The sequence below is a fragment of the Poecilia reticulata genome, chromosome 3 (assembly GCF_904066995.2).
Source record: "Poecilia reticulata chromosome 3, P_reticulata-male-v2, whole genome shotgun sequence".
In the NCBI taxonomy this organism is placed as follows: Eukaryota; Metazoa; Chordata; class Actinopteri; order Cyprinodontiformes; family Poeciliidae; genus Poecilia; species Poecilia reticulata.
The window spans coordinates 9,854,070-9,880,750 of NC_088832.1; the positions used below are offsets into that span (position 1 = coordinate 9,854,070).

Consider the following 26,681-nt stretch of genomic DNA (forward strand, 5'->3'; position numbering starts at 1 on the left):
TTAGCTTAAATAACGACCGTCTCACAAAACCATCTTAAAGTCACCATGAAGATTTTCCATCATGACTCAGGACTAAGCTGTGGCTCCGTTTTCAAGGATTTTTGCTGTTTTTTTTCTTTTTTCTTCCTGTGAACTGTTGTGTTGTGTTTGGCAGCGTTTTAAGGATCCCTGCCCTGCCTGAAGATAAATCTTCGCAATCTGACATCGCATGTGCTTGCCTTTTGGTTTTCCAGAGGAATTTCCCTGTATTTCTCTTGACATAACTCAATGTCATCTAGCGAAGCTGCGTGAAAACAGCTGATGAGAAGGTGGGACGATCAATCTTATCGAGCACTTTCAACTCTAGTCGCTCTGGCTGATTAATTGGCCAGAATGATTTCATCCTGTCAGGAGCAAAAGAAATAAAAAAATAAAATGTGCGAAAACATCCACAGTATTGCACGACGTTTATTAGAAAACTACATTGAGGTGGAATTACAGGATATTTACGAGCCTGTGGAAAAGGCAGCTGCAATCAGAGTGATGCCGCTATAAAAAATACACAATGCAAACATCTTATCTGGCACCTTGCTATGGTGCCAGGTGCTCGGTTTATTTATTTTTTTCCTCCCCTGACACGCTTCCTTCTGGACAGCTTCCCATGCTGAAAGCCTGGAAGGAACTCTGTAATCCTTGGCTTCTGAGTAACCTCAAATCTCAGCCTCTGGCTTTCTCTGAATGATAATAATACCGCTGCCTCAAGACGACGTAAGGACAACTCAATCACATTTTCAGTCACATGACCTCCAGTTACTGCAAGATGATTTGAAGAAGTGAGCAAAACTGATATTGGTTTATGCAGATTTCGCACAATAAATAAGAGATAATGACATTATTACTGAATCCCTGTAGCTCAGAGAATAGACTTTAATATACTGATGTTAGTTTATAAATCACTGAACGGTTTAGCACCACAATACATTAAAGATCTGTTATTGTTGTGCCAACCATCTAGACCCTTCAGATATTCTGGTTCTGGTCTGCTCTGCATCCCCAGATGCATCCCCAGAACCAGAACCAAACGAGGAGAAGAAGCATTCAGCTTCTACGCACCATAGATTTGGAACAAACTTCCAGAAAACTGTAAAACAGCTGAAACACTGGGTGCCTTTAAATCTCAACTTAAAACCCACCTGTTTAGAGTTGCTTATGGCTAAATTAGGGTTAGAGTGCGGGTTTTGAGGTCTTCAATAATGTTTTTAATTTCTTTTTATTTCTTTTCTCACCGTCACTGTTTCTTTTTAAAAAAATATCTCTCTTTCTCACTGTTTATTCAATGTCACATGCTGTTTTTATTTTAATTATGTAAAGCACTTTGAAATGCCTTGCTGCTGAAATGTGCTATACAAATAAAATTTGATTGATTGATTATACCATACTGAAGTCTTTAGTTCTGCAGTTGCACTAAATTGGGCCTGCAACTAACTTATTATTGTAGTAATCAATGACTATTGATTATTCTGATGATTAATCAATAAAACATTGGCACATTCTGCAGATTTTTCATTTAACCACCTTAGCCTTTTTAATAAAATATTAGAAATGCGTTGAAAGACGCAAATAAATAATTCAATTACTTTTAAAAATAAGCTTTTAATTGTCTACAATGCAACATCATAGCATTTCTTCAGTGTGTGCTTGATCATTTGTAGCAAAGGATGCAGCTAGCTCAACCTACAGTGTAGGGCTAATCAGTTGACTATTTTTTATGGATTAATTTATCAACATTTGGTTAGCAAAAGTTGCTAACCAAATGTATAACAGATGAGCATTAAACATGGAGGAAAGCATAGACATCAATAGAAACTAGGATTAGTTATTGATAGTCAAAACCTGCTTCTTTTATTCCCCCTGCATAATGACAATTTTCTACACAATTTAGGGTCAGTATATCAACTAAATCTAATTTGAATTTTCATGTTTTCAGTTTCAACGTGTCAACAGCTTTTCCACCACAAAACAGCAACATCAATCTTGAACACCAAAACAGAACAAATGGGCTCTATTATAGATGGGAAATCAGCAAAAAGTCATAGAGTGAAGTATGTTTGGTATTTATCCTTTATTTCCAAAAAAAGTGTGCAATTGCGCTACAGAACTGTATTTTCTATTCTTGACTCAATTCCTCACTAGCGTAAGGTGATTGCTTTAGACAAGAACAAATAAAATAAACACCTGATCTTCGATGAGTGTATTAATTCAGACACAAAAATAAAAAATACAAATAATTTCACACAATATGGATTATGGGTGAAAAACAAATACATCATTTTCTGAATATTATCAATTGGAGCATATAAAGGAGCCTTTCTCAGCAGAAAGAAACAAATGTTAACAGCTTTTCAATAAGCTGAATAGAGTTCAAGATGACTTTGCACATATTATTTCCTTTAATATACATGTGTATGTTTGAGCCTTGATCCCGCTGTTGACTGACTGGATTTGTTTCTGGATTTATCTTAGTAGGGAAGAAAAAAAGAATCCAGCTGGAGTTCAAAGATCAAAAAATAAAACTTGCTGAGCGGAGCTGCATTTCACTTGGGATTTGTTTTGTAGGGAAGGGTTTCAGCGGAGTGAGAGAAAAGGGTCAGAGCGATATAAAGCGAACCCAGTTCCCCGCTCTCTGCCCTCCCCTTCACGTCCCCCTTATTGTGTTGGGCTTAATAGGGTCACCCAGGACAACTGAAGGAAGCCCGCATTAATGAGAGGAATTGGCCTGTAATTTTAACACTCGTTTCCTTTCAGCGCTGTTGAACAACAAACGGCGCCTCTATTTGGGCTCTGAACGCAAAACGTGCGAGATTGCTTTGGACGAGAGGACAATGAAAGGCGAGAAATGAAGTCAGGAGTAGCGAGTATGCCTTGTTCTGTTCTAAGCCTCCCCCTCCTTCCCACTTAACACATTTCATTAAGTTCCAGCAGGAGCAAAAATATCAAGTCCTCTGCTGCTGCTGAAGTCGGCACAGGCTGGGAGTTCACTGACTGACCTCTGACCTCCTCAAGCCCAACAGGAATCTGCAGAGGTTAATGGCATTTTCACTGACTGACCTCGTCAAAATGCCTTAGTTATCTCTGAAAACGGAGGATCGTTTCTCTGCGATAATTGGGTAAAACACTCAATTAGCAGTATAATATTTAAGGTTTCTATTAGTCTTTTGATGTGTAAGAAAATGTCTGAATAGTACAAGGCATGGCTTAGAAAAAAAAACAGCAAAACAAACCAAAAAAAAAGAAAGAAAAAAAGAAGTGTTCGCTTGTGTGAACAATTACCAGCACTTGCAATTATCACCTTTCAAAACACACTCAGAATCTGATGTGATTATTGACAGACCCTCTGCTAAAAGAGATCCATTTGTCTCCATTCCTAGTGCTCCGTGTGATAGCTCTGCTTTGAAAGGCTGTATGCAGATTATAAAAAAAAAAAAAAAAAAAGTGGGAACAATGAGAAAAATGGTGTCAGTATTCATCAGAGGAGATAAAAGATAACTGGGTGCTGCCACGAGCAATAACCATAACCTTGACAAATGAAGCGTTTGAGCACCCAAGTGTCGAGCATGTTTTCATTTTACTGTGTTATTCTGCTCTCGCGGTGCATAAAGGGAAGTAGAGCTTGTCCGGTTATGTGAGTGTCAAAATACTAAGTCCTCGGGATGACCTTTAGCTTAAATGCTGGGCAGATAGCGATTTAGGACGAGCCGTATGAGTCACTTTCAGCACTGTGGAGGTAATACATTGGAATGTAGTCATGGCAGTAGTCTGTAAAAACCCCCCAAGGGGCTTCAGCGCTCCAGTTCGAACTCTCCTGGGTTAGGAGCTTGTGTGGTCCTATATTCTGATCCTCCCTGACCCACTAAAGGGCTACATGAAAGTCTTGTAGTATAGATTGCTGATTCTCATAAAAAAAAGGAGACAAAGATGGTAAGAAAAAAAAATCTTAAAGGGGCCAAGCATGCAGTGCAAGTTTACAGCAAAAATTAAGTAACTACGCTAACTTCAGTCATTATAAAAATTGGACCTGTGTTGCTTAAACTGCTGCTCTTTCTGAAACTCTGCCTTCAGAAAGTCATCAAAACATCTCTTGAAGGTGGCGCTAGGTCCACCCCGGCATTTTTCCACAGTTGAATGGTTGCCATGGAGATTAAAGGATTTCTCAAAAAGGCATCACTCCAAGTATGTTTTTGAAGAGAGAACAAACATTATAACGTGATGTAAACCTCAATAAAGTTGATTTTACATTATAGGTCCCCCATTAAAATTCAGCTGCTGGTTTCAGATGAATATTTGTCTCACTATTTTAAGATGGTATTTTCGAGGGTTCAAAGTGTTTCTGGTTTTAATGGTTACAAAGATAAAATGTCTGAACATTAGTATTATAGCAGCAATTGTGCTGCTTGATTCTACTTTCCCTTTAGTGCTCCGTCTGGGATTTCTCCCATTGATTTCTCTGGGATTTCTCGATTTCTGAGGCAGAATTTAACCGGGCCAGTCAGAGATCAGAAGGAGTTGTGAACGATGACGCTGATTTTCTACTCCGTTTTACATGAAAATATTTAAACCACAAGGAAAAAGAAAAGGTTCACACTTTATATTTCTCCAAAGTGCTTAAACTGTGTACATTTTTGGACTGATTTATAATTTGTTGCATTTGTAAAAGATTGAAAATCTTGATGCAGATTTTATCTACAACACTAATTATTTTCTGATCATAAAGATGCACAAACTGTAAGGAATGTAAAAAAAAAAACCTGATGAATCCAAACATCTTTCATTGCAGAAACATAAAGTACATATATAGACTTTAGTACTGGAGGTGAAAAATGGTATAGATGACTGCAGGATGTGAGATGGGTCTGGTTGATGATTTTATTTGGATTATAAAGCTGCAGTTGAAAAGTTCAGGCTGCCTTCTGGTTTATAAAAGGAGAAAGTCTGAGGTAACTCTCCCTGACAGGAATAACAGCCTGTGAGAAGGTCAATTCTCTTATACCACTGAGAGGAACGGAGCGCAGTATTAGTATGCTTTCCACATCGTCCAACATTATCAGCTGCATGCAGCAGTCTCTACCTCCACATAAAGAAAAACAGCAGCCTGCCATGCCGGAAATGACCAAAATATAAAATCCTTGACATTTTTTCCACATTTTTACATGCAAATAGCCCTCTAAGTAATCAGCACTGCAGCAGGGAGCAGTATCCTCAAATGTCATCCGGGTGAATCTACAATCTCTTGTTAAAACAACCCCTCTGGTGTTTTTCCTTAGAGGAGATGGTGCTGAGATTAAGCGATGGATCTGCCAAAGGCACATTACTCAAGCTCTCCTTGACGTGTATAAGGAAAACATGATATCTTGTGACAACCACTGGCAAAGCCCTCCAACTCCTCCAGGCGTATGATTTATACTTCGAGACTGTTTAAGCATTTGGAAAAAGGCTGTTGTCGGTCAGTAAGAACAGGAACAAATGTCTCTTTTTTCACAAGATTTGGGTCAATTCTGGAACCATCTTGCCAACTTCACCCTGGGACTAAATGTGTGACTAACAAATCAGGCTCTCTCCCTCAGGAACAATAATCTGTGACTATCTGAAGTTTCCCATTGTGTCATTTTAACCACATGTATTTAGGAAAGCGACATTCTAGCTTGGAAATTCTCCACTTCCACTTTTGCACAGTAAGCACTGGTGAGGGTAAGAGTTGGCTAAGAGAGCGGCCAAAGAACAGGAAAATGAAAATCATCTGTGCGCGGACTGAGGAAATAAATTGTTTTACCACTTTTGCTTTAATCCTTAGGATCTGTGCCCGGCAGTTAATAAAATTGGTCTTTTGTGATTAGCTTTGCAATCCATTTTGGTTGCTGCTTATTGGTCTGATTGACAAATACAGGCGTCCAGACGACGCTTCCTCTATTTTCAAGTACAGTTCCTCCAGCAACGTCCCAGAGAGAGGCCATGGCTCGTCTGAAAAACGATGTAATGAGTCATCAGTAAAAGACAGCTGGCAGGTGAGCAATAGACATCCATTTTTCATACAGAACTGGCTTAATCATATCCAGAAAGTAAAAACAAGGAAGAAATTAAACAAATTACACCATTATTACAGGCAAGATGATATATCTAGTCAATGACACAAAACTACACACAACATCGGGACAAGATGAGATTTTAATATTTAGGGGCTTACTAAATACCAATTACCAGACGTAATCTATTTCTGGTGAATTTGTGTGGAAGTAAGTTGATAATAGAGAGGCCCACTTTATAAATGAACTCTGGTTTTCTGTGCTAGAATAACCAATCTATGCTAGCTTTGGAAAAACCCAATCTATTCTAGCTTTGGTAGAGTCTTTAGCCTAACACTACTTTAGCCATGCTCGGGATCATAAACATTTCGATTTTGAAGCTGTTAACATTGTAATAGCATGGATAATAGAATTTTTATTAAAATTCCAAAAACAGTAAAAATGCTGATTCCCCCCCAAACAGGATAAAAAAATTACTTAAAAAAAAATGTTGGTCAAGGTAGCTGTGGTCGAAGAATCTATTTTGTTTCCCTCATTCTAACTAGAAGTGCACAACTGCGGCCCTGATTTTGGTCAATGAAACAGTTCTTTAGCACTAATAGGAAGCTCTAAAGCAGGTCTACAATTTAGTTAGCATCGTTAGAAGCTAAATGGTTAACTAGTGGCTCTCCGTGCCAACAAACCCTCTGCATACACTCTGATAAGCAATTTTCAATAACTGACCACAAAACAACCGCGTATCTACTTCCTTTCCAAGTTCAAAATAAGAGTCTTAGACATAGACACTGTAATGTAAAGCATTCTTCTTCATATCTGGGGCCCGTTATGATAGCTTGAACCGATGCAGCAACTAGACAGTGCTACATGAGATAAACTTCACTTCCATCTGTTATACATTCCCATTTCTTCTACGCAGAAGCCTAACAGTTATTAACTGCCATGATAACACCAAAGCTGGAGATGCTGCAGTGATGGTGGCTGTATAAATAATCCATGAGACAAACACTTATCACAAACAGCTTATATTATTCATCTATTAGGGAGCATAAGAAGCTGTGGGACCTGCTTTGGGAATAGCCTGCTGTGAACTGAAGGATCTGTGTGTGCGTGTGTGTTGTGTGTGTGTGTCTAAACGCCACACTGCCACTGGCATGGAGCTGCAGTGTTTGGCTAAAGGGGCCCCCTCTGTGTTCCCTCTGCCCTGGAGCAGGAGCCAAGGCGTTCTGGGCTCCGTTTCAAGACCAATAAACTTCTCCTGCATCTCAGAGATGGCATTTGGAGGTATCAGCATGCTAAGCCTGGGAGGGGCCGCCCCCGTCGCCCCGTCGACACGACCCTGGGAGCTGCCACTGCCTCGTCTGCTCTGAGGGGATTTGTTTCAGTGCTAGGCCTTAAAATACCATTGCTCCTACCCCTCCTCCTCCCCACCTCACCCAGCTAACCTCCTCCTGATCTCTATGCTTCGGTTGCCTCCAGACTGACAGCATGACAGAGACTTTCTCCTACGTTAGACATTTTCTGTTCTTCTACAAAAGACCTACATGGCTTTAATTTCTTAAAAAAAAAAAAAAAAAGGTATGTGGGTTTTATTTTAGAGCAACCCATGATGCATTTTAGCTTCCATTAAGTTATTATCCAGATTTGGACGCATGTGTGCTCAAAGCCTCAAATTACACGAGACAAAAAAAAAAAAAAATCCATTCATCCTCATCAAGCAAGAATGTTGTCAGGTCCAACCAGAGGTCCAGCTTCTTTGATCGCTTTTTATGATGTGTTGCTTGCTTCCTCCTCGCCTGCTTCCTTCTCTGGCTTTCAGAGTGAGTCGGGTGAGGCACAGACAATTACTAGGAGCTTGTTGTTCATTTACTCCCACTAGGCCAAAAGGCGGAGGTGATAAAGCAGCTGTTGTTTGGCATGCTAAATTGTATCCGCACGCACATTTAGGTAGGGGGTTAAAATGCCTGAAATGTACAAATACGAAAGAATCTGGTGGACACTTTTTTTAATTCACCTCTAATCAGAATGACTGCTGTGTTTGTGTTCCTGGTTCTTTGAGTCTCTTTTTTTTTGACAGGGTTGGTTCTTATTTGTTGAAGTAACAGCAGCTGCATGGGGGTGTGACGCAAATGGCAACCAGGTCGATTTCATTCCAAGGCCAGTCAGCCTTGGATTTTTAGGAGCTTGTGCCATAAAAAAATGATGCAGAGGGAATACAGCACATATCTTTGTGTCGTTTAATGTGGTGTGAAAAAAGCAACACAAAGGAAGTCATTGAGAATAAGTTCACTGACTATACCAAAACTGAAAAATCTGAAGAATGCAGATTTTAAGGGTAAAACAACACCCTGGTGTTTCCTTTTAAGACACAACCATCAGGCTCTCTTATAAATAGAAGCTCATTTATCTGCAGCTAACAAGCAGCGAATTCAAAGAAGCCGTTTGTAAGCTAAACACTCGGCTTTATTGTTCAGCAATCAAAGATTTTTCATGTCGAAGTTGAGTTAATATACAAAGCTGATAGCTCATTAAAAGGTAAAATTGAGAGCGGGGCTGTGGGTAATTTTATTGAAGGTTTGAATCGTTGCTACTTTGATGGAAAACCATCGAGAAGAATCAAACAAGAGCAAAGGCCTTGATCAGAGGAAAACCAATAGAGATGTTAAAGATGTGCGTTTTGATTTGCATCTCAACTCTACTCGACACATAACAGGTTCTTATGTGTTCTCTTCTCAGCGTCTCTTACAAATACAGCAAAATTCAGTTTAAACAAACTTAGAATGAAATGTAAACAAACTTCAACAGCGTCCAAAATGTAAAGACATGAAAAATGTAAACAGAAGAAAAATACTGACCGTGTTTTATTTCTGCTTGCTGAATCATTTATGTCCTTATATACAGGCTGAGGTTTAAAATACCAAATAGAGTAAAATCGTAGCTGTTCGGAAAGGTTTTTATTCTAATGATGCCATTCCGCAGTGTAAACTATGTTTGAACTTAATGAAAATATTTAATAAATGTCATTAGGAGAAAAGGAGAGTTTGCTTACAGAAGTCTTTCTGTGAATATCAGGGTAAAAAAATACAACTATAAATAATTATGATGTTGAATTGAATGTGTGAAGCTGCTAAACTGCTACCTGATCGTTGCAGTTAAATATATATATTTTGTGTATTTGATGGGCTTATGCAAATCGTTTCTAAGTAGCAGATGGTGTTACTATTGGAAACCGCATCTTGTATTTATCGAAACAGGTCAAATATGCACCATCTGGTGATTATTTGTTCTTAATTTGAAGGTTTTATTGATTTTCAAGTTTTTGTTTTGTTCTGTGAAGATCTGTCAGGGTTAATCAGTTTCATTAGAAGTGATGAGCTGTAATATTTCACATGAGTCAGCAGGTCCAAACAGGGTTCAAAATTGCAATCAATGGAAATATAACTTCATATAAAATCTTCAGAAAATAATGTGTAATTTAATAAAACTACACATGCGATTTCTGACTTTTTAGAAGCTTTTGTCTTCATAATTCATTAAAACCAGTAAACGACCAACACAGCCCAAACAATTATACTGGGGTTAAACACAGCATGCTACCACCACCAACACTATGTCAATACACAAGTATGGTATGTTGCTACCGGTCAATAATAAAAGCTTTCAATAAAATGTAATTGTGTAATATTGATCTTGGTTACATTAAAAAGAAACAAACATTTGTTTATTCCACTAGCAACAGTGGCCGGTGAGAGAAATGCTTAACTTCCACCCCCTGACAATCAATGGCATAAATTACAGTATACCAAATGAGTAGTACAGTATGAAAACATGCATGTACATGCAATTTGTTCCTGTCAGCTAACATGGACCATATTTCTTCTCCATGTCCATAAATCCCCAGTAATAAATTGAGTGCTTTTGATATTTGAAACCGTGTTTTTCGACGACGATCGCTCTGCCCTTTCAAACCACAGCTCTTGTTGGGGGAGAGGAAAGGAGGGAGCCGGCTACCTTAAACGAACATAAGAAGAAAAATAACTTAGTTTAAAAAAAAAAAAAAAAAGTCATATCACATGTAGCTTCTTCCTATCAAGCAACTCTCATGGCAAATTTCAAAGTAAGCCTAAAAACCCTGACAGAAATAAATTACGTCTGCTTGACAAGTCTTTTTCCTCTCAGATAAAAAGAAGAAGAAGAAGGGGGAAAAAAAGCATCTTCAAAGCGAGTGCACTTGTAATCTTACCCGAGTGGTCTCTAAAGCTCTGACAGCCATAACAACCTGTGCGCTACACCTGCAGAGTGCCCACCCCCCACCTCCCTATCACCACCTCCCAACCAACTCCCTCCCCCCCCTCCCTATCTCTCTTCACCTCACCACTTTAAAAACCACTCTAAAGCACCCACCGTCCTCCTCCCCACTGGGCCAGACAGGACAGAATCAGAGGAAAACACAGCTCCACCAGACCAAACCACCACCTCTTTCAGCCAAAATACCAGCTTGAGAGAAAGAGAGAGAGAGAGAGAGTGTGTGTGCAGGCAAAGGACAGGGGGAATGTGAAGGGAGGAGAGGGGGGCAGGGCAAAAGGAGGGGGTTCAATCACTCTGTGGGAGGCAGAGAATGAGGGAGAACAGCATAGTACTGGTTTTGGCTCAGAGCCATGTTTGTGTCACTAACAGAAGTGGCCTTGTCTTCCCCCAACTCCCACCCCCCACACCATGCACTCACTCTCTCCCAGTTTGCCTGGATACAGAGTCAAGGGGTGACCGGCTGGATGCTCGGTAACAGAAGAGAGGGAATCAAACACGGCTCAGAGCTGGAGCAAAAATCACAAAAAAAGGAAAGAGGGGAGGAAAAGCCACTCGATGGCAAAACAGGGGCTGTTTTGGGAATGTTGATGAGGCAGAGTTTTTTTTTTATTCCCCCCACTTCTCCTCCTCTGTTTGGTTCCTCAAAGTGAACCAACAGGCAGCACTGTGGATGTGTGGGCGATTTGTACTCAGCATGCCCGCAGAGCGGCTGAGCGCAAGCCGCTTTGAAGATTCACTGTTTGCATTATTTCACATTCACAACAGAGAGAGGGGGAAAAAAAAGAAGCAAAGTTTCTCAGATCCAAAAGGAACCCTGATAATGATACTGATACATCTTAAAATTAAATAAGCTCAATGTGGTTTCAATCAAAGGCTGGGGAAAAAAACAACAAAAAAACAGAGTGCCTAAGATTTCACTCGGATTGCACCGCAGGAGATGAGCCAACTATTCCCAACTGGCATGCTTGCAAAAAGAAAAAAAAGGAAAAACAACACGGCTTTTGTTGTGGAGGCATGATGTTTTTGAGGAGATATCTCTGTGCAACAAACTCCCGTCTGCACACTCCCAGGCAGAGCAGAAAAAAAAGAAAAAACAAATCAAGGCCACCTAAGAACTGGCTGCCAACCACTATGCTGCCTGGAAGTATAATGCAGTATGTGGTGTTAAAGCACAAATTGGAGCCACCACTATTTCCTCAGGCAATTTTGCTTATAGTGAATTATATTTCAGGAGGCATGAAGGTATGAAAAGTAATGACAAAACCGAAAAATTCTTTGATGTCTTAGCCTCACAGCAGTCACTCTGTACACCTTCAAAGACATTTACATACATTCATCAATGGCATAGATTAGGGGAGCACCGATTGCACTTTTAGGGCAGATTACCGATCTTTAAAAACCTCAGCCTGCCAATTCAGGTTTTGGTCAATATGGAATAAAAAAATAATAAAAATATGATAATGTCATAGGAGTCAGAAAAGTTAAGTTGACAATAGTGGAGTGACTATTGTTAACCACACACAGGCAAATGAGACCTGGTGTCCGGTCCTCATCTGCACACAGTTATGTTTCCATTACAAATGTGCGTAACACTTTGTCGATATTCTGCTACTGTCGAAAAAGCACAATTTTGCAATTGTGGTTTTTCCATTAAATAAAACGGAATAAAAATAAGTGAATATGTTTGTTCACACGATGTCATCTAAAAACATAACGCGCCATCATCCTCCTGCCACTTCCTGTCATCGCCTTCAAGTATTCCGCTGGTAGAAATGTCCGGCTGTTGATCATGTGACTCGTGTGATGCAACAAAAAATAGTGTTTCCAATGTATTTTCGCAAAATACACAAATTTTGATACAGCTGAAAAACCACCTCATCCGCATTCAAAATTGCCGTGTTTCCGTTAAGCAAAAGTATTCTTATAATTCCAATTTGCGTAATTACATGGTGAATGGAAACACACACGGGGATATTGTACACAGGTTGATTTTCAGATGTTTGCAGAAGTAGATACGATCCATTTCATATGCAAGTATTGGCCAATCGTGAGCCAAGCATGAATTTGATCCTTGGTTTTAATAGTGCATGTGAACCAATGCAGATGTGATGTATGTTTGGCATCACAGCCATATTGGCACACCCAGTTGTGCTCCAGGTTTGAACCATCTGACCCAGAATGTCTCAAATCCTTAAGAAGGTTCCAGAACAATCCAAGAACCAAAGCGATTCAAGCCTCCGGTGAACTGGAACCTGCTCCAACACTGTTGTCATTGTTCACAGTGAAGCCAGTTTAACATCAACATGGACTGAAAAGCTCTTGGCCAAGGTAGACGTCCCTGCTGTAAAAATCCAAACTTTCAAGCTTGAATTAAATTTGCAGCTGCCCTAATGTACAAGCCAAATCCCTCGGCCAAAGTAGGCAGATTGAGGCTTATAGTCAGAGTGACAACGCATATTTGGATAAGGTGGCGCTTTCGCACCTACATGGTCAATAGCACAAAACTGTTCAAGACTGCCTTCAGATTCTTCCAACTTCACCTCAGATCAACAATTAAATGGCTGAACCCTGGATATAGCTGGGTGCTAAAGCAGGACAATGATTTCAAACAGATTTCTAAACTGTTCTTGAAATTAATACACTGAAATTAATCTACCAGAAGTTCTGATCTCAACCCATATGAAAAGCCAGAAAACCAACCAATGAATAACTGAGCTCTACTGTAAAATCCAGCCGGATTTATTACAGTAGAGTGTTGATGGCAAGCATTATCAAGGTGCAACTTGTTGAAGAATATTTAACATTTCACCACATAACACAGAGTAGTGATTGTGTCTGAACAGCTTTGACTGTGTGGATTAAAGAAAATATACAAGAAATTCCAACCATTGCTTAAGCAAAAAAAGCAAAACTAACTGAGGGGAACTGTACAAGACCAGACGCATCAATCCCATACGTTTTACAATATTTCCTCTTGTGCAAAAACAAGGCAGAACCTAAGTGTTTCACGAGAAGAGATATTTCTGAGTATTATCTTTAATCACTTCTCTTACCGTCTTCAGTTTCTTGCCACACGATGCCTTCAAGGTTGACACTGGTTCCGGGCTCGCACGGTCCCAAGCACTCGGGTTCTGTGGCCAGGGCCACGTCGGATGTGTTCACCGCCACCGAGCGCGTGCGCACCATTATCTGCTCGCACGGCGAGGCAATTTCGCTGTTGCCGACCGTGGCCAGCAGGTGGAGAGGGGGAGGAGCTGGCGTGGAGACGGGAGATTCCATCTGCGAAGAAAGACGAAGAGGTTTGAGAGACCAAAAAAAAAAAAACATGAAACACTTCAGAACATCTTTCTAATCACACACAGAGCTAATGTAGTTCAGTATATTATTGTAAAACAGTTTTAAGTACGGAGATAAGCATACAAATTTGGATGTTCACCTCTCACATTGTATGCTTTCGTATTTCCCATTAGGTATTTCCAGAATGACAACCACTGTTTCTGAGGCTTTTAAATTTCATGACTTGAATTAACTTTGTCACATTATATGTTTTTGACTTTAAATTCATACAAATTTAAAGTAATAATGCGTAGCAAAATCAGATGGCAAAACTGAAACTGAGGACTTTGCTGCTTGAGTATCTCATACCAGTCATCAACTAGAAGGACATGAAGATGTGTGACAGACGGAGAAACTGTCGTCTTAATGGTTAGCATTAGCTTCTCCAATTTTTTATGTGGTTAGCGGTTAAGCGTTAGCTCATGCCAATCTAAAAAATTTTATCAGATTTAGCATTGGCTTCTGCTAATTTTTTTTTAAGTGTGTAGTGGCTTCTAATTAGTTTAGATAATTATCAGTAAGGCTTTGGAATAGTTCAGATTTTTGCTTAGTCAATTACTGGTTACTGAACTTAACTTTTTGGTTAGCTGTGCTCACTGCTGACAGCAACAGCTGCCAGTTTTAGGGCAAACATATGCTCTGTTACAACCATGGCAGACATTTTGAAAAATGTCCACCGGAGAGTCATCTAACGGGCCATTTTAGTGCAAAATTCTATGTAACATGACAACATGTGACATGGTGGTCACCTGGAATAATGGAAAAATTGAATTATTTATAATTATAAAATAATTACCATCTTGAATTATTTTAACTTTTTTTTTTTTTTAAACTAGCACCTGGGACATTTGTACCAAGTTAGGTTTTTGTATCTGCATGTGAATGATTTTGTGAATCTACTGCACTAATGCTATGATTCAGCCAACATGGAAAGGGAAGTGGATATTGAGAGATTCTGGTAAAGGCCCTTGAAAGAGATCCTCAATAGAGCGAAGGGCGATGCAGCTGTAAAGTGGTGCAATGAACTACTGTGTCTTTCCTCAACCTTTCTCCTCAACCTCAGAGGTGATTAGCAGTCAGGGAATGAAGAGGAGGAATGTGAACTGCCTTAACTGCCTCTGTGGAAGGACAGAATTAGAAATGCAGGGTCGAGCAAACAAACCCCCTCGCCACAACCAGCTCTTCCAGCTTTCCTCCCTCGCACACAGCAGAGCTATCCATGACACCAAATCATCTCGCAGACTGATCGCTCATTAATTCTCTCAATTAAAAAAGCTAGTTGCGGTAAGGGAGTAGGCCGCAGAGGGTCAGTAATTGATTTCACCTGTTCTGACACGCCGTGACAGCGATGAAACGACAGCAGGTCCGTGTGGGAGAGGAGAACGAAAAGGACAGCCAGGCGGGGACACAATGAGAGCGACCAAAACTGGAAGCAGGAAAATGTGGGTGGACAAAAAAAAAAAAAAGAGAGAGAGAGGGAGACATGGGGAGGAAAACTGATGATGATTTTAGGGCCCGTTGCAGCACCACTCTTAGTGCTCTTTATTCAAGGCAGTCGACATTAAAGCTCTCCAAATAATTAGCAGTGAACTGCAGGAGGAATGCCAGACTGCAGCCAGCGACGCGCATTTATTAATTGGGCATAAACCACTCAGTGCTCTGGAATATGCTGCCAACGCTGAATCCAATTACGCTTAGATGACAAAACAACAACTGACACAGTAGATTATCAGCCTGCAAAGCCTTTAAATAACTGTTTGCAGGGTACGTAGCGATCCAAAAACTACAAAACAGTCGCTCCTGACTACGAAGTTTATTGCATTTAGACGAAGACAGTAAGTCCACCACTTTGATACAGAATCAAACGGATGAGCTGCTGCTTTTAATCGTCTTCATTCAGTGGGCTTTGCTTCAGGTATGCTGGACGAACAAGCTCAAACTCGACATCGGCAGTTCTCAGATGTTTGATGAAATGTCGACCAAACTGTTCCCGTAATGAATCTCGTCTCTGATTGGAAAGAAAAAAACTAATTACGATACTGAGTTTCTACTTCATCCAGTGTGATTCTAATGTTTGACTACTAAGTGTCGAAAGATGGAGTAAGATTAAAGCTTCCCCCCTCCAATTTAAGATATAGTTATAGATTATACACCGAGATATTCTGTGTGGGTTGCATCAGTCACAGGATAAGAAATCTAAATCCACGATGACCAGGGTACTTTGAAGACCAAACATTAATCCATGATGAAATTTCATATTAGCTCTTGTAAGTCTTTTTGCTTCATGGCTTTCTGATGTCAGGGTGGATGGCCCATTTTTACTGCTGCCCAGAGGAAGAACTAATTAATGTGTTCATGGAAGAGTCGAAGCTGACGAAGTTGCTTGGCTGAGTGGATGAGACAGGATGGGAAATTCACATTGAGCTGTCACCATACAATGGTTCTGTATTTTATGGAGCCACAGAGGGCTGAAACCAAAAATGACGGCAGAAAATTAAAGGTAAAAATAGAGTAAGTTGCTTTCAAATTATTTGTTAATGGAGTCATACTGGTTATTTTGTCTGTTCTTTATTTTGTAATGCAGCTTTGGTCATTACATTCCAGATCCAAGCTACGACCATTCATAGCGCTAACAACCGACAACAGAGGGAGTGCGCACCGATCGGGCTGTCCCTGCATTTATCTGAGATGGTATTGTTTCTGAATTATGGAAACTTTGTAATTTAACATTTTTTTAACACAAAAACACGGTGCATCGCTGGCGGACTGCCCTGGTGGACTGCACAGCTGCCACTGCACGTAGCATGTTTCCTGGGAGAAACTCCAAGTAATTTTGCTCATTCAATTCACATTACATATTCATCTGTGACGTGCGGTGAGGTTCATAGCTGGTGAGGCACAGACTTAATTATAATTGTATTTACAAATCTAGACCCCAGCATGTTATTGTTTACATAAAGAAAATTTCGTACAATTTACGTACAATCCTGGAGGGCAGAAAGTCTATTCTTTAACAAGTGATGCTTAGCCGCGCCGCCGCAGAATAATTATGTTATCTCAATCAAACTTAGACATGTAGATATTATTAATTTCGTGCTGTGCTTAACAGCAAAGGGAGAAACCGTTAAAGTACAACTCAAAACCATGTCTTTCTCTCTCTCTGTATCAGCGCAGCTTCTGTATGGCTAGATCGCTGTTACTGTCTCTTACTCTGCAGCTGTGGAGTCACAATGTCTGGGTTCATGAGCGCCCCCTGCGATGAGGCAAGAGAACTACCTGCCTCACCTCGAACCTGTTCTCTGCCATTTCTGATCGCTCCTTAGCACACGAAACACGTTACACACACAGTTGGTGACAATAAAAACACAGTACATTAAATACATAAGCTAAATTATGGAAAATCTGTTCATACATTAAATGTTTTTAACCATTTTATTGGCGACGTACAGACAGGAGGAGCATGCTCTCATAGAATGACAGCCAGTGCAGTTATTGCGCAATCCCAGGTGAGGCTCGCTGCTGCCTCTCCGGCTTCGCTTCTAAGCCTTTGACTGGGAAAATGGGAAAATTCAGCGATTTTGAAGAAAAATAACATCAGATTTGGTTAAATTAAATGAAAAATAGGTACTTTATAGTACAAACCACAGGGTGAAAATATCTTTATAAATATATCTTTATAAATAAATAAATAAATATATATATATATATATATATATATATATATATATATATATATAATTTTTCCTCCCCTGACCACACGTCACTGATATTCATATACTACAGATTTTGTGACTCCACTAAATAATAGTGACTAGAAGGATGTCGCTTAGAGATATTTCTGTTCCAAACAGAGTCAGAAACCTAAATAAATGAGAAAAAGGTGGAATGGAACATTTTCTGATAGTACAGGAGACCCCTGGTATTCATGGATGTTGGGGACCAAAACTGTCCACAAATAGCTAAAATTCACAGACTCCCCTCCAAAAAACAATTACAATTGTCTTTTTTTTTAAACAGTACAAACACCAGATATACCTTAACATGCATTAATACGCATTACCATGGGAGCCAACATCTCCAGTCTTCTTTATTAACAATCTTGGTGGTGCAGCCAATCGGTGCCAAGGAAAATGACTGGTGTTTGGACACAGCCAGTAGCGTGTCCAGTAGCACTGCGCCAAGATATTTCCACTTTCTAAGCTGCCTTTTCTGTTTTTGATAAGTTGTAGGTACATTTTACTTTAAACAAATTATAATTCAGATTCAAGCATTTTTATGACTATGTGAATATATCATAAAAATAATTAACTGTAATGAAAAAAACAAATACAGCATGGCTTACGCAGATGAAGGTGACATTGACCTGGAGAGTTAGCTGGATTAATTACATAGTTGAGAATGTCATTGCTTTAGGCATACTTTACCTCTTCATGTAAAGCTGTGATCAACGGTTCCCATAAATATTTTTCATGTGGTTTTCTTGAGGTAAAGTTTTCTGGTGGTGATGATGTATTTAAGCACCACTCATAAACCAGATAAATCATAGTAAACTGCCTCACTGTCACCAGAAAACACCATTAAAGGTTTTCACTATAGTTCCAAAATACAATCATACGTGATTTCAAAGTTCTTTTTCTGTGTATTAGTTTTATTAAATGATTAAATTGACCCAAATCACAAGTCTGTTTTATACAAATAATGTGTCAAATCGATCAACAACCACACCACCAGTAAACAGTTTCAGTGTTGTGTTCAGCAGTCTCTAAATGTTAAAACAGTAAGCAAATGGGGAGGGGAAAAAAAGTTTCAATTAGTATGAACATTAATATGAGCTCCCACCCTGCAGGTCTGGTTTGCAGTGTAATTGGAAACTCATTATTTCAGGAATTAGGAAATCTTAAGAAAATATTCATATCTGAAAAGACCCTTCTCAGCTTCCGTATTTTTAAAAATTAGGTTCTAAAACTAATTTTGCTTTCTATATTCAGCTTTCGAAAAGTGGAGAATTAACTTGAGTCTAATTCTATTTATAATGGTAGATAATTAAAGCGAGAAATGATATAAAGGGTAAAAAAAAAAAAAACATACATTCAGACGCAAAGGTGTCCAATTAATTGTTTTTCCAATTGGATCTATTTTTTATTTTGCTTAATTATCTCCATTAGTGTGCAGCTCTATTTCACTGTTATTACCCAACATCGCTAAAATTAGGAACTCTATCTAAATGAGCTTTAATACGCTCAGCTTGTGATAAAAATCAATGATAAAATTATTCATTTTAAGTGTTAGAATTCCCCCGAGAAACCTGCCAGATTCAAAAGACCTATTCAATTAGGTCTGATTAACTAAACACAATCTCAGAAGGGTCACCAGGCTGCTGTGTTTACATGCTGTCTTGATGTGTGAGTGAATAAAAAGATTTTTGCCGCAGGGCTGGAGCATACACACAAACAGCAAAGTGCCTGACGTTTTGCTCGAGGTTTAGAGAAAACCACGAGCAACTGAACTACAGAGCTCGTAAGATTACAAGGCTTCACCCAACGCCCAGCCCATGCCAAATTCCAAGATTTCTTCCCCCTCCTTGCAATAACTTGACAGACGGATTTTGAAAACCACAATGCCCGACTGTCACGCAATCTTTTTCTAAACTGAATCCCCGTGCCAACCCCCTCCCCCCTGGAGAAAGCCACACTGGGAAAAATAATGTTTAACACACTGGGCCTGGAGCTGTGTGTAACCAGGGCTCTGACTGAAGGGGAATTCTGCCTGGATTTAACAGACCAAACAGCAAACTGAGCCGCGCTGCCCTATTTACCTGAGGACAGTAATCTCTGCTTTGACGTTTACGCAACAAAGTCACACAATGAGAAGTCGGTACTTGTTCTCTTATGGCTGATAAACAGAAAATACAGATTTTACTTAAGGTGGCAATGACCCATTTTGGAACCATTGTCCAAATTTGCTATCTTACAGCAAATTTTCCTGCAACTGATGATTATTTTAGTTATTGATTAGTCTATATATAGACAATTCAATTCCTTTTTAAATAAGATAAAACATTTTGTTGCCTAAAATACAAAAAAGCGTTCCCTTTAGGATACACTTAATCATTTTTAGCAAAGGTTGCACCTGCAGCTAAAAAAATACATTAGCTTCCCTTTCTGTCTGATTTATTTAAACAGGGTAGAGCTGATACGTTGATATTTTTTTCTGGATTAAAGTTAATAGTTAGCGGCAAAAGGTGCTTACTAGGAGATTTTCTTTTTACAGATTTTAAACCAGGTGAAGCTAAAACTGCCACTGAAGTTTTTTATATCTTAGGTGTGACGTACATATTTTTAGCTATTTTCCAAATTACCCCTTTTTTGAGTGTTTACTTCAGTTAACAATTAATCAGTTGCTAAATCAGTTGACGGTTTCAATAACCGATTAATCGTAATTAATCGTTTCATCTGTACAGCAAACACATTCAGAGAAATGCAAATAAAAACAACCATTTTGTGAATTCAGTGAATTCGGTAAATCATCTTACACAACATGGGAGAACTAATGTAAAATCTACCATCCGACTCACTCTTGAAACAATGAAAACTTGTCTGTTCAGGATTAGCGATGTAAATGTTTCAAAACAGGAAAAAAAAAGAAAGAAAAAAAACCAGACAAACAGCAAACACATATTGATATGTGAAAAATATTCGTGAAAAGCAATGGCCGAGGAACTAAGGGTTTGTACCTTTGCTGTTCGGAGTTGCACAGACCACAACGCAGCAATGAAATAGTTCAAAACATTTGATTTGTCATCATTTGCGTAAATCTATCCCGAGGACATTTCAGAGCTGAGAGAGTAAGTTTTGCTGATTAAACGCTTCTCATCAGAGAAAAAAAAAAACTGATGCAAATCCAAATAAACCAAGCCTGCTGCTTAAGGAGATCATAAGAGGGCTCCAAGAAAATTCAGAGACTTTGATTTACTCCAGTGTAATCCTGTCATGTATAGCCTGGATCTGGTTTTTAAAAATAGCAACGAGTCATTCTGTACAACGCAGCGTAGACTCAAATCGTTTTCACACACAAACCTCATGTTAAACATGGACGTACAATAAATGTTCTGGTCACGGTTTACGCATTCTTACAAAGCAGCCGCAGATCACAGAAGGAGGGGGAAAAAATCCTGCAGATGTGGTTCTATACCTAACACTGCTAAACCCTGCAATCATCTCTGGTATTTTCTTAGCATTAGCAGCTGTTATAAAGTGAATACCAAAAGCAGCTTTCTTTTCCTCCAATGCATTCCAGATTTTCCCTCTCAGTCGGCCTTCAACTCAATTTAAAGCTGTTCCCTTAAATTAAATCAGCTGAACTGACTGCAAATGTGTTACTATTTGGGCTAAAAGGACACCTGATTACGTAAAGTGAAGTGTAGCTACAGTATTTCATTCCAAAGCAAAAAAGGTGGCAGTAAACAGCTTGTATAATTATAATTATACCTACCTACACAAGTGTGTGAAATGTAAATAATTAACTACAACAACGCACAAATATCCTAACGTGTGTAAGCTTGCTTCAAGGCATTGGAGCATATGTTTAGCTTAGTCTGTCTGTTAGCATGCTTGTGTTGATTAGTGAAGTGATAACTGGTGTGAAATCACCAAGCGCACTTCTTTTTTCCCCACTATAGCCTAAATATTAACAATGAAAAAATAAAGTTACTCTAAGAATGTTGCAATCAGGATTGTTTTTAAATTTTTACGGTAACATTTTGTTCCAGTTTGAATATGCTGCTCTAACAGAGTTAACTCGGTTAAGAAGTTGCAATAATGTTCCAACACGGAGTCACCTGAAACAGATGTAGAGCTACCATTTGTTTCTAGAGATTTGTCGGACTCCATCGTCAACAGATACTGTATGTCAAGTCTTCCTAATTGCTGACATCGTAATCGGAGCACTTTACGCACACCACATGCTAATGCTGGTTTTTATAGGTTGTTTCACACCACTCGTTGATAATTTGTCTCATAAAATATTTCAGTGTTGTTCCACATAACTGCATAAACTGGAAGTCATAGAAAAAATTGTTCTCCTGCCTTATAAAAGTACCAGTTTGCTTTGAACGTCATAAAATTTAATGATGACTGTTTCGACTGCTCTCTGTGCAGCCATTTCTGGAGAACCAAAGCCCTATGACTGTTGGATTAATAATACATACAGTTTAACAAACTGCATGCAAACAAACACTCCTCTTTTTTTTACTGGTAGTTATGCAGTTAAGTTATAACTAGATATAAGATTGAATATTTAGATATTTGAACAAAACTGAAAGTTTGCACAGAGCTTTTCTGATCAATGGATTACCACTCAAGGTTTTTTCAACCATGGTCAAAAATGTCAGTCTAATAATGATGTTCATAATTGTCAGTGCCGTAGCGTTAAAAAGTTACCAAAGATCATTTTTAATTTTTGTTCCGGAAATCTGCCATGACGTGGTAACCTAACCTGATCCACCATACTGACTCACCTAGCTGACAAAACGTACTGAAAAAAAAAGAGAAATAGAAACAAAAAATAGCTATCAATTATAAAAGCAAGAAGCCATGGAAGCACGTCTTTTTGACAAGCTACTTCATTTCATAAAACAGAATTATGGCTTACTTTTAACAGCCTAAGATCAGTGCTTCTGGTTTAATGATGAAACTGACTCAAAGAGCGAACCTCGTTAAGCTTTATGTTGAGTTGCTGACGATTAAAGCTTGAGGGGGTGCCGTTCTCACACTTCATGCTGGCTCAGATCACTGCTTCTTCCTACTTTAAAAAGAGACCCACTTTGCTAAAATGATTTACAGGTTTATATAAACAGCTGACCTTAAATTCAAACCAATCTACCAAATTTAACATTACAACTTTTAACGCAATTTTAGGGGGGGAAAAAAACAAAAATTGCAATTCATAAATGAATACTCTATTCAATACCGCCATAGCAGACTGGTTAACAAAGCACAAACACGAGAAAATAATTCAAACGGACTACCTCCAGACATTGCACACGTCCTTTTCCTCACTCTCTTTGAAGCTCAGACTAATCACAGACGGAGAGAGGAAATACAAACGGGAACACCTGACATCTATTGTAGACTACCAGCTGGGAAACGTTCTCAGTTTCTAGGCAACTCCTCTCGGTTTCAGCTGCTAATGTGATTTCAGGAAAGCATAAATAATACAGTGAGGAAACTAAACGGCGATGAAATCAGTCACCCTTGACCTGCAATCTCACTAGAGCTGTAATGAGCAAGAAAGGATCTAAACAATTTAAACAGCTACAGACTCAGATACTTGCCATTTGACATAACTGTGAGCATGTAAAAGACATCCGAGATAAAGACATCATCACATGCTCAGCGACAAGCTTTGCGCAGCACGTAGATTGTAAATTGATTGTAAATCCCACATCATTATGACACACCTTGGTTGATGAATCATGACAATTTGCTTCATATACAGCATAAATGTCAGTTCCGAGCAGCAGTTGATCTACAGCTAAGCTGGTGTTTTGCACATTCGTTTTTAGGAAGAAAACTCATTTCATAACAGTGTAAATACAGCCATGCACTATAAATAAGCCTTCCTTTTGTACAAAATACACTCAAAACAAAGCAGTTTCTTTTATAAAAGCACAAGAGGCTTCACCTGATGAAAAGACAGCATGCAATAGTCAGGAAAATACTGCCAGAGCTACCAGCGACATAATGGGAAGTAAAAGTGATATAAAAAGGCAGAAGGCGCAAGGGACCGCAGGGCAGAGAACCGAGCCAAGATAAGTGGAGCTTACCAATTTGCTCACTTATAAAGCAGTGGCCTAATTTACCAAGTGAAATCACTGTGGATAGACTTTGTTTTTTTTATTATATGATCAAATTGGGGTTGGAAAACTAAGCCTGCATTAAATAAATAAAATAAATAAATAAATAAAACTAGAAAAGAACGTAAAGCACAAATGTATAAACGCAATTTTATTTGTATTTTTTCCATGTTGAATTTGAATAACTGAGGAAGTACATCACCAATTTCAGTTTCATCAATTTCAGTTTTTTTTTTTTTCTTAATCAATCAATTCCAATTATAATGCCATGCAATGCTAAGCATGATACTGTTGGAATTAGAAACAGGGATGATCTGATTGAGTGAAACCACTGATCCATCCACTAATAAAGACAGGACGGGTCTTGTGTTGAAGGAATTCAGATTTTAAAGCATTTAAGTTCTTAGAAAAAATGCTTTTAGCTCATATAAACACATGAAAATTTAATCAGATTCATTTTTAAATTTGTCAGATTAAATTTTAAAGTACGGTTGTAAACCATTACAGAAGAAATGTGGTGAATTTTTGGGTAATTTTACCAACATTTACAACCCGATAAAGCTAGCAGTCTTCTTTTCAACTACATAGCCTCTGCTTCTTCCCCTTATACTAAACATTCTGTTGATAGATTTAGCAGCTCTGTAGCATAACGTTAATGTAAATATAGAGGCATCATTCTGAGGCACGTCATGCCAGTATCATTCTTTTAAATATTAATACAACTAAAGCTATGAGCACAAACTAAATTGAAAAAGCATTTAGTTTGAGCGAATGCTGCACTGAATTGCAGCATTCACTCCTCTGGGATGGGCGTCTAGCGACGGTGGACTGTCGATTGCATTGTGCCTTTAATCTCGACAGTTGCCATTTTGAACGTTTCATTTATTTAAACATCATTTTAAACAGCTTACATCCCATCAATACAAGGTTTCCTCTACATGCAACTGATCATGGCGAACCATCACGGCAAAATAAAAGCCGCCACGGCATCAGAAAGAAGTTGCTTTTTTAAAGTTAAAACAATGCAAAGCATATGAGATATATATATATATATATATATATATATATATATATATATATATATATATATATATATAGTCTATAGTATATTTGTGCACTTATACTACCCATAATTAGAGTCTGAAATTAATTAAAATATCACAAAACTTTCTTATAAAAAAACCCAACACCGCTACTGTGTGCTGCACTGCTTTCAGGAGTGAAGGAAAACTAGAGATGACAGTCCGAAGTAGAAGGAGAGAAAAGACGAAAGAAAGGTACCAAAAGAAGTTTACATTGAATGCATTTTTAGCTGAAGCTTGTGAAAACGACCCTAATCTTAACGTATGTTGCATCTGAATGATACTACAGTAGTTGCTTAATATTGTTTGACCTTCATGCATAATGTTTTAGACACATTTTGGATGGTTATGGCATTTAATCAGCAGCGTTGGGTTACCCATCGCCCCCCACTGCAAACCATTGCAGTTTGAAAAGAAATCCCAGAGGAAACCCTGCAATAAGGTGAAAACATTAGAATACCATAGAGAGAGGGCAACAAAGTAAACTGCGAACGAAAAATTTATCAAATCAAATTAACCGGTACGACCAATAAAAAATAAGTTTGAGCTAGCTTGAACTAATCAATCCGGTTTCTTGTAACATTCTCAAGCTATGCTCTGGACGCCAACCAAAGGGTGAAAAACAATTATAGCAACTAGTAAGAATGGCTTAGCTACTTACACAAAACTTTGGCACCGATTCGTGTCCTATCTGAGATAATTAGCCGGTATGCTACATGACAGGTTGGTTGACTGGCTAACATTCAGCAGGTGGAGTGGTACACTTTCCTCATGTCTTGGTTCAGTCTGACCTTGTCAACCTAATTCCTTTCTCTTTTTTTCTGCCTCAGCTGGCTGCTCTGAGACTGGGCCTGGTATTGTTTGTTAGCACACACTGTGGGGGTTGGGTGGAAAGTACAAGGGTGGGCTGTTTGCTATCATGAGCAGTGGAAGCACTGTGCAGAGACGCAAGGCAATCTGAACATCCTTTTTCATTGATGGCAGTCAAAATATGTTAAATGTGAGGCGTAGTGTGTGGTTTTACTGATGATATTGCTTAGAGAGGAATCCAAAAAGCAGGGGAGCTTAAAGGCTAAGGTGATTTAAAAAAAATTTATTAATCAAATTCAAGTCCAGACAAGCTAAGTGTCGAGAACCATCAAAACTATTATGCATGCTAATTGAAGTACACCACTCCTATTGAGTCATGGTTTGGTTGAAATAAACCAAACCAGCCATAGCCATGTTTGAGGAAGTGATACAGCAAAAAATCAACTGCTGAGGTAAATCAGACGATTCTTATTTTTATTGACAGTTATCGGTTGAAGGGACACTCAAAAATCCAATCACTGGATGCATTATTATAAGCACTAAGACAAAAACCCCTGTGGACATTGCAATAGAAGAGAAAGGGCTGAAAAGATGAAAAAAAACACAGACTTATAAGAAGCTGTTTGAAAGGAAACTGTATTTTCAAGGAAATCTAGACACGTCTGCACTTTATTTAGATCATGTGGAGCGCACGATGTTCAGGAGATAACAGGTAGGTCAATCTGAGCACAACAAAGTTCCTCTATTTTATCCTCCTTTTGAGCTGTAAACCTCTCCTGTTTATGGTAAACACACAGAGGTGCTTTTGTATCGCTAGCTGTGCAAATCACAACAACTGTACGCATGAGGTGCCAAACGCAGTTTAAAACGTAAACTTTAAATCATTTTGTGGTCATTTTAAAATAGTAAAACCATGTTTTACACTAAGTGCTCTCTTATACGCACCTCTGCTTCAAACATTAATAACTACTCAAAAATAATTCTTGATCATCTCTTTATACAAAATATTTAAAGAAAATTCAGAATTAGAAGTGTTGGCAAGTCAAAGCTTGTTGCAAAACAGATTAAAAAAATGGCACCACTGCAGAACACATACATAGTGTAGTTCAGCTTAATCTTTGATATTTTTGACTCGTTAAGGGATCTTATAAAAATTTTGCTGGTAAAATGATTTGAAAAGTTAGCAGAATGAGAGCAGACAGTACTTTATACACTTCGTTTTATGCTGCATTATTTAAT

General features: G+C 38.7%; 1 protein-coding gene across 1 annotated transcript in view; it reads right to left on the reverse strand.

The window, feature by feature from the left end:
- The window catches only part of znf609b (zinc finger protein 609b), a 96,457-nt gene that overhangs the window by 15,250 nt on the left and 54,526 nt on the right, over positions 1 to 26,681 (reverse strand). Inside the window, exon 3 of the mRNA XM_008404680.3 lies at positions 13,415 to 13,640. Within this exon, the coding sequence (XP_008402902.1) occupies positions 13,415 to 13,640 (226 nt within the window). The remainder of the gene's footprint in view (positions 1 to 13,414; positions 13,641 to 26,681) is intronic.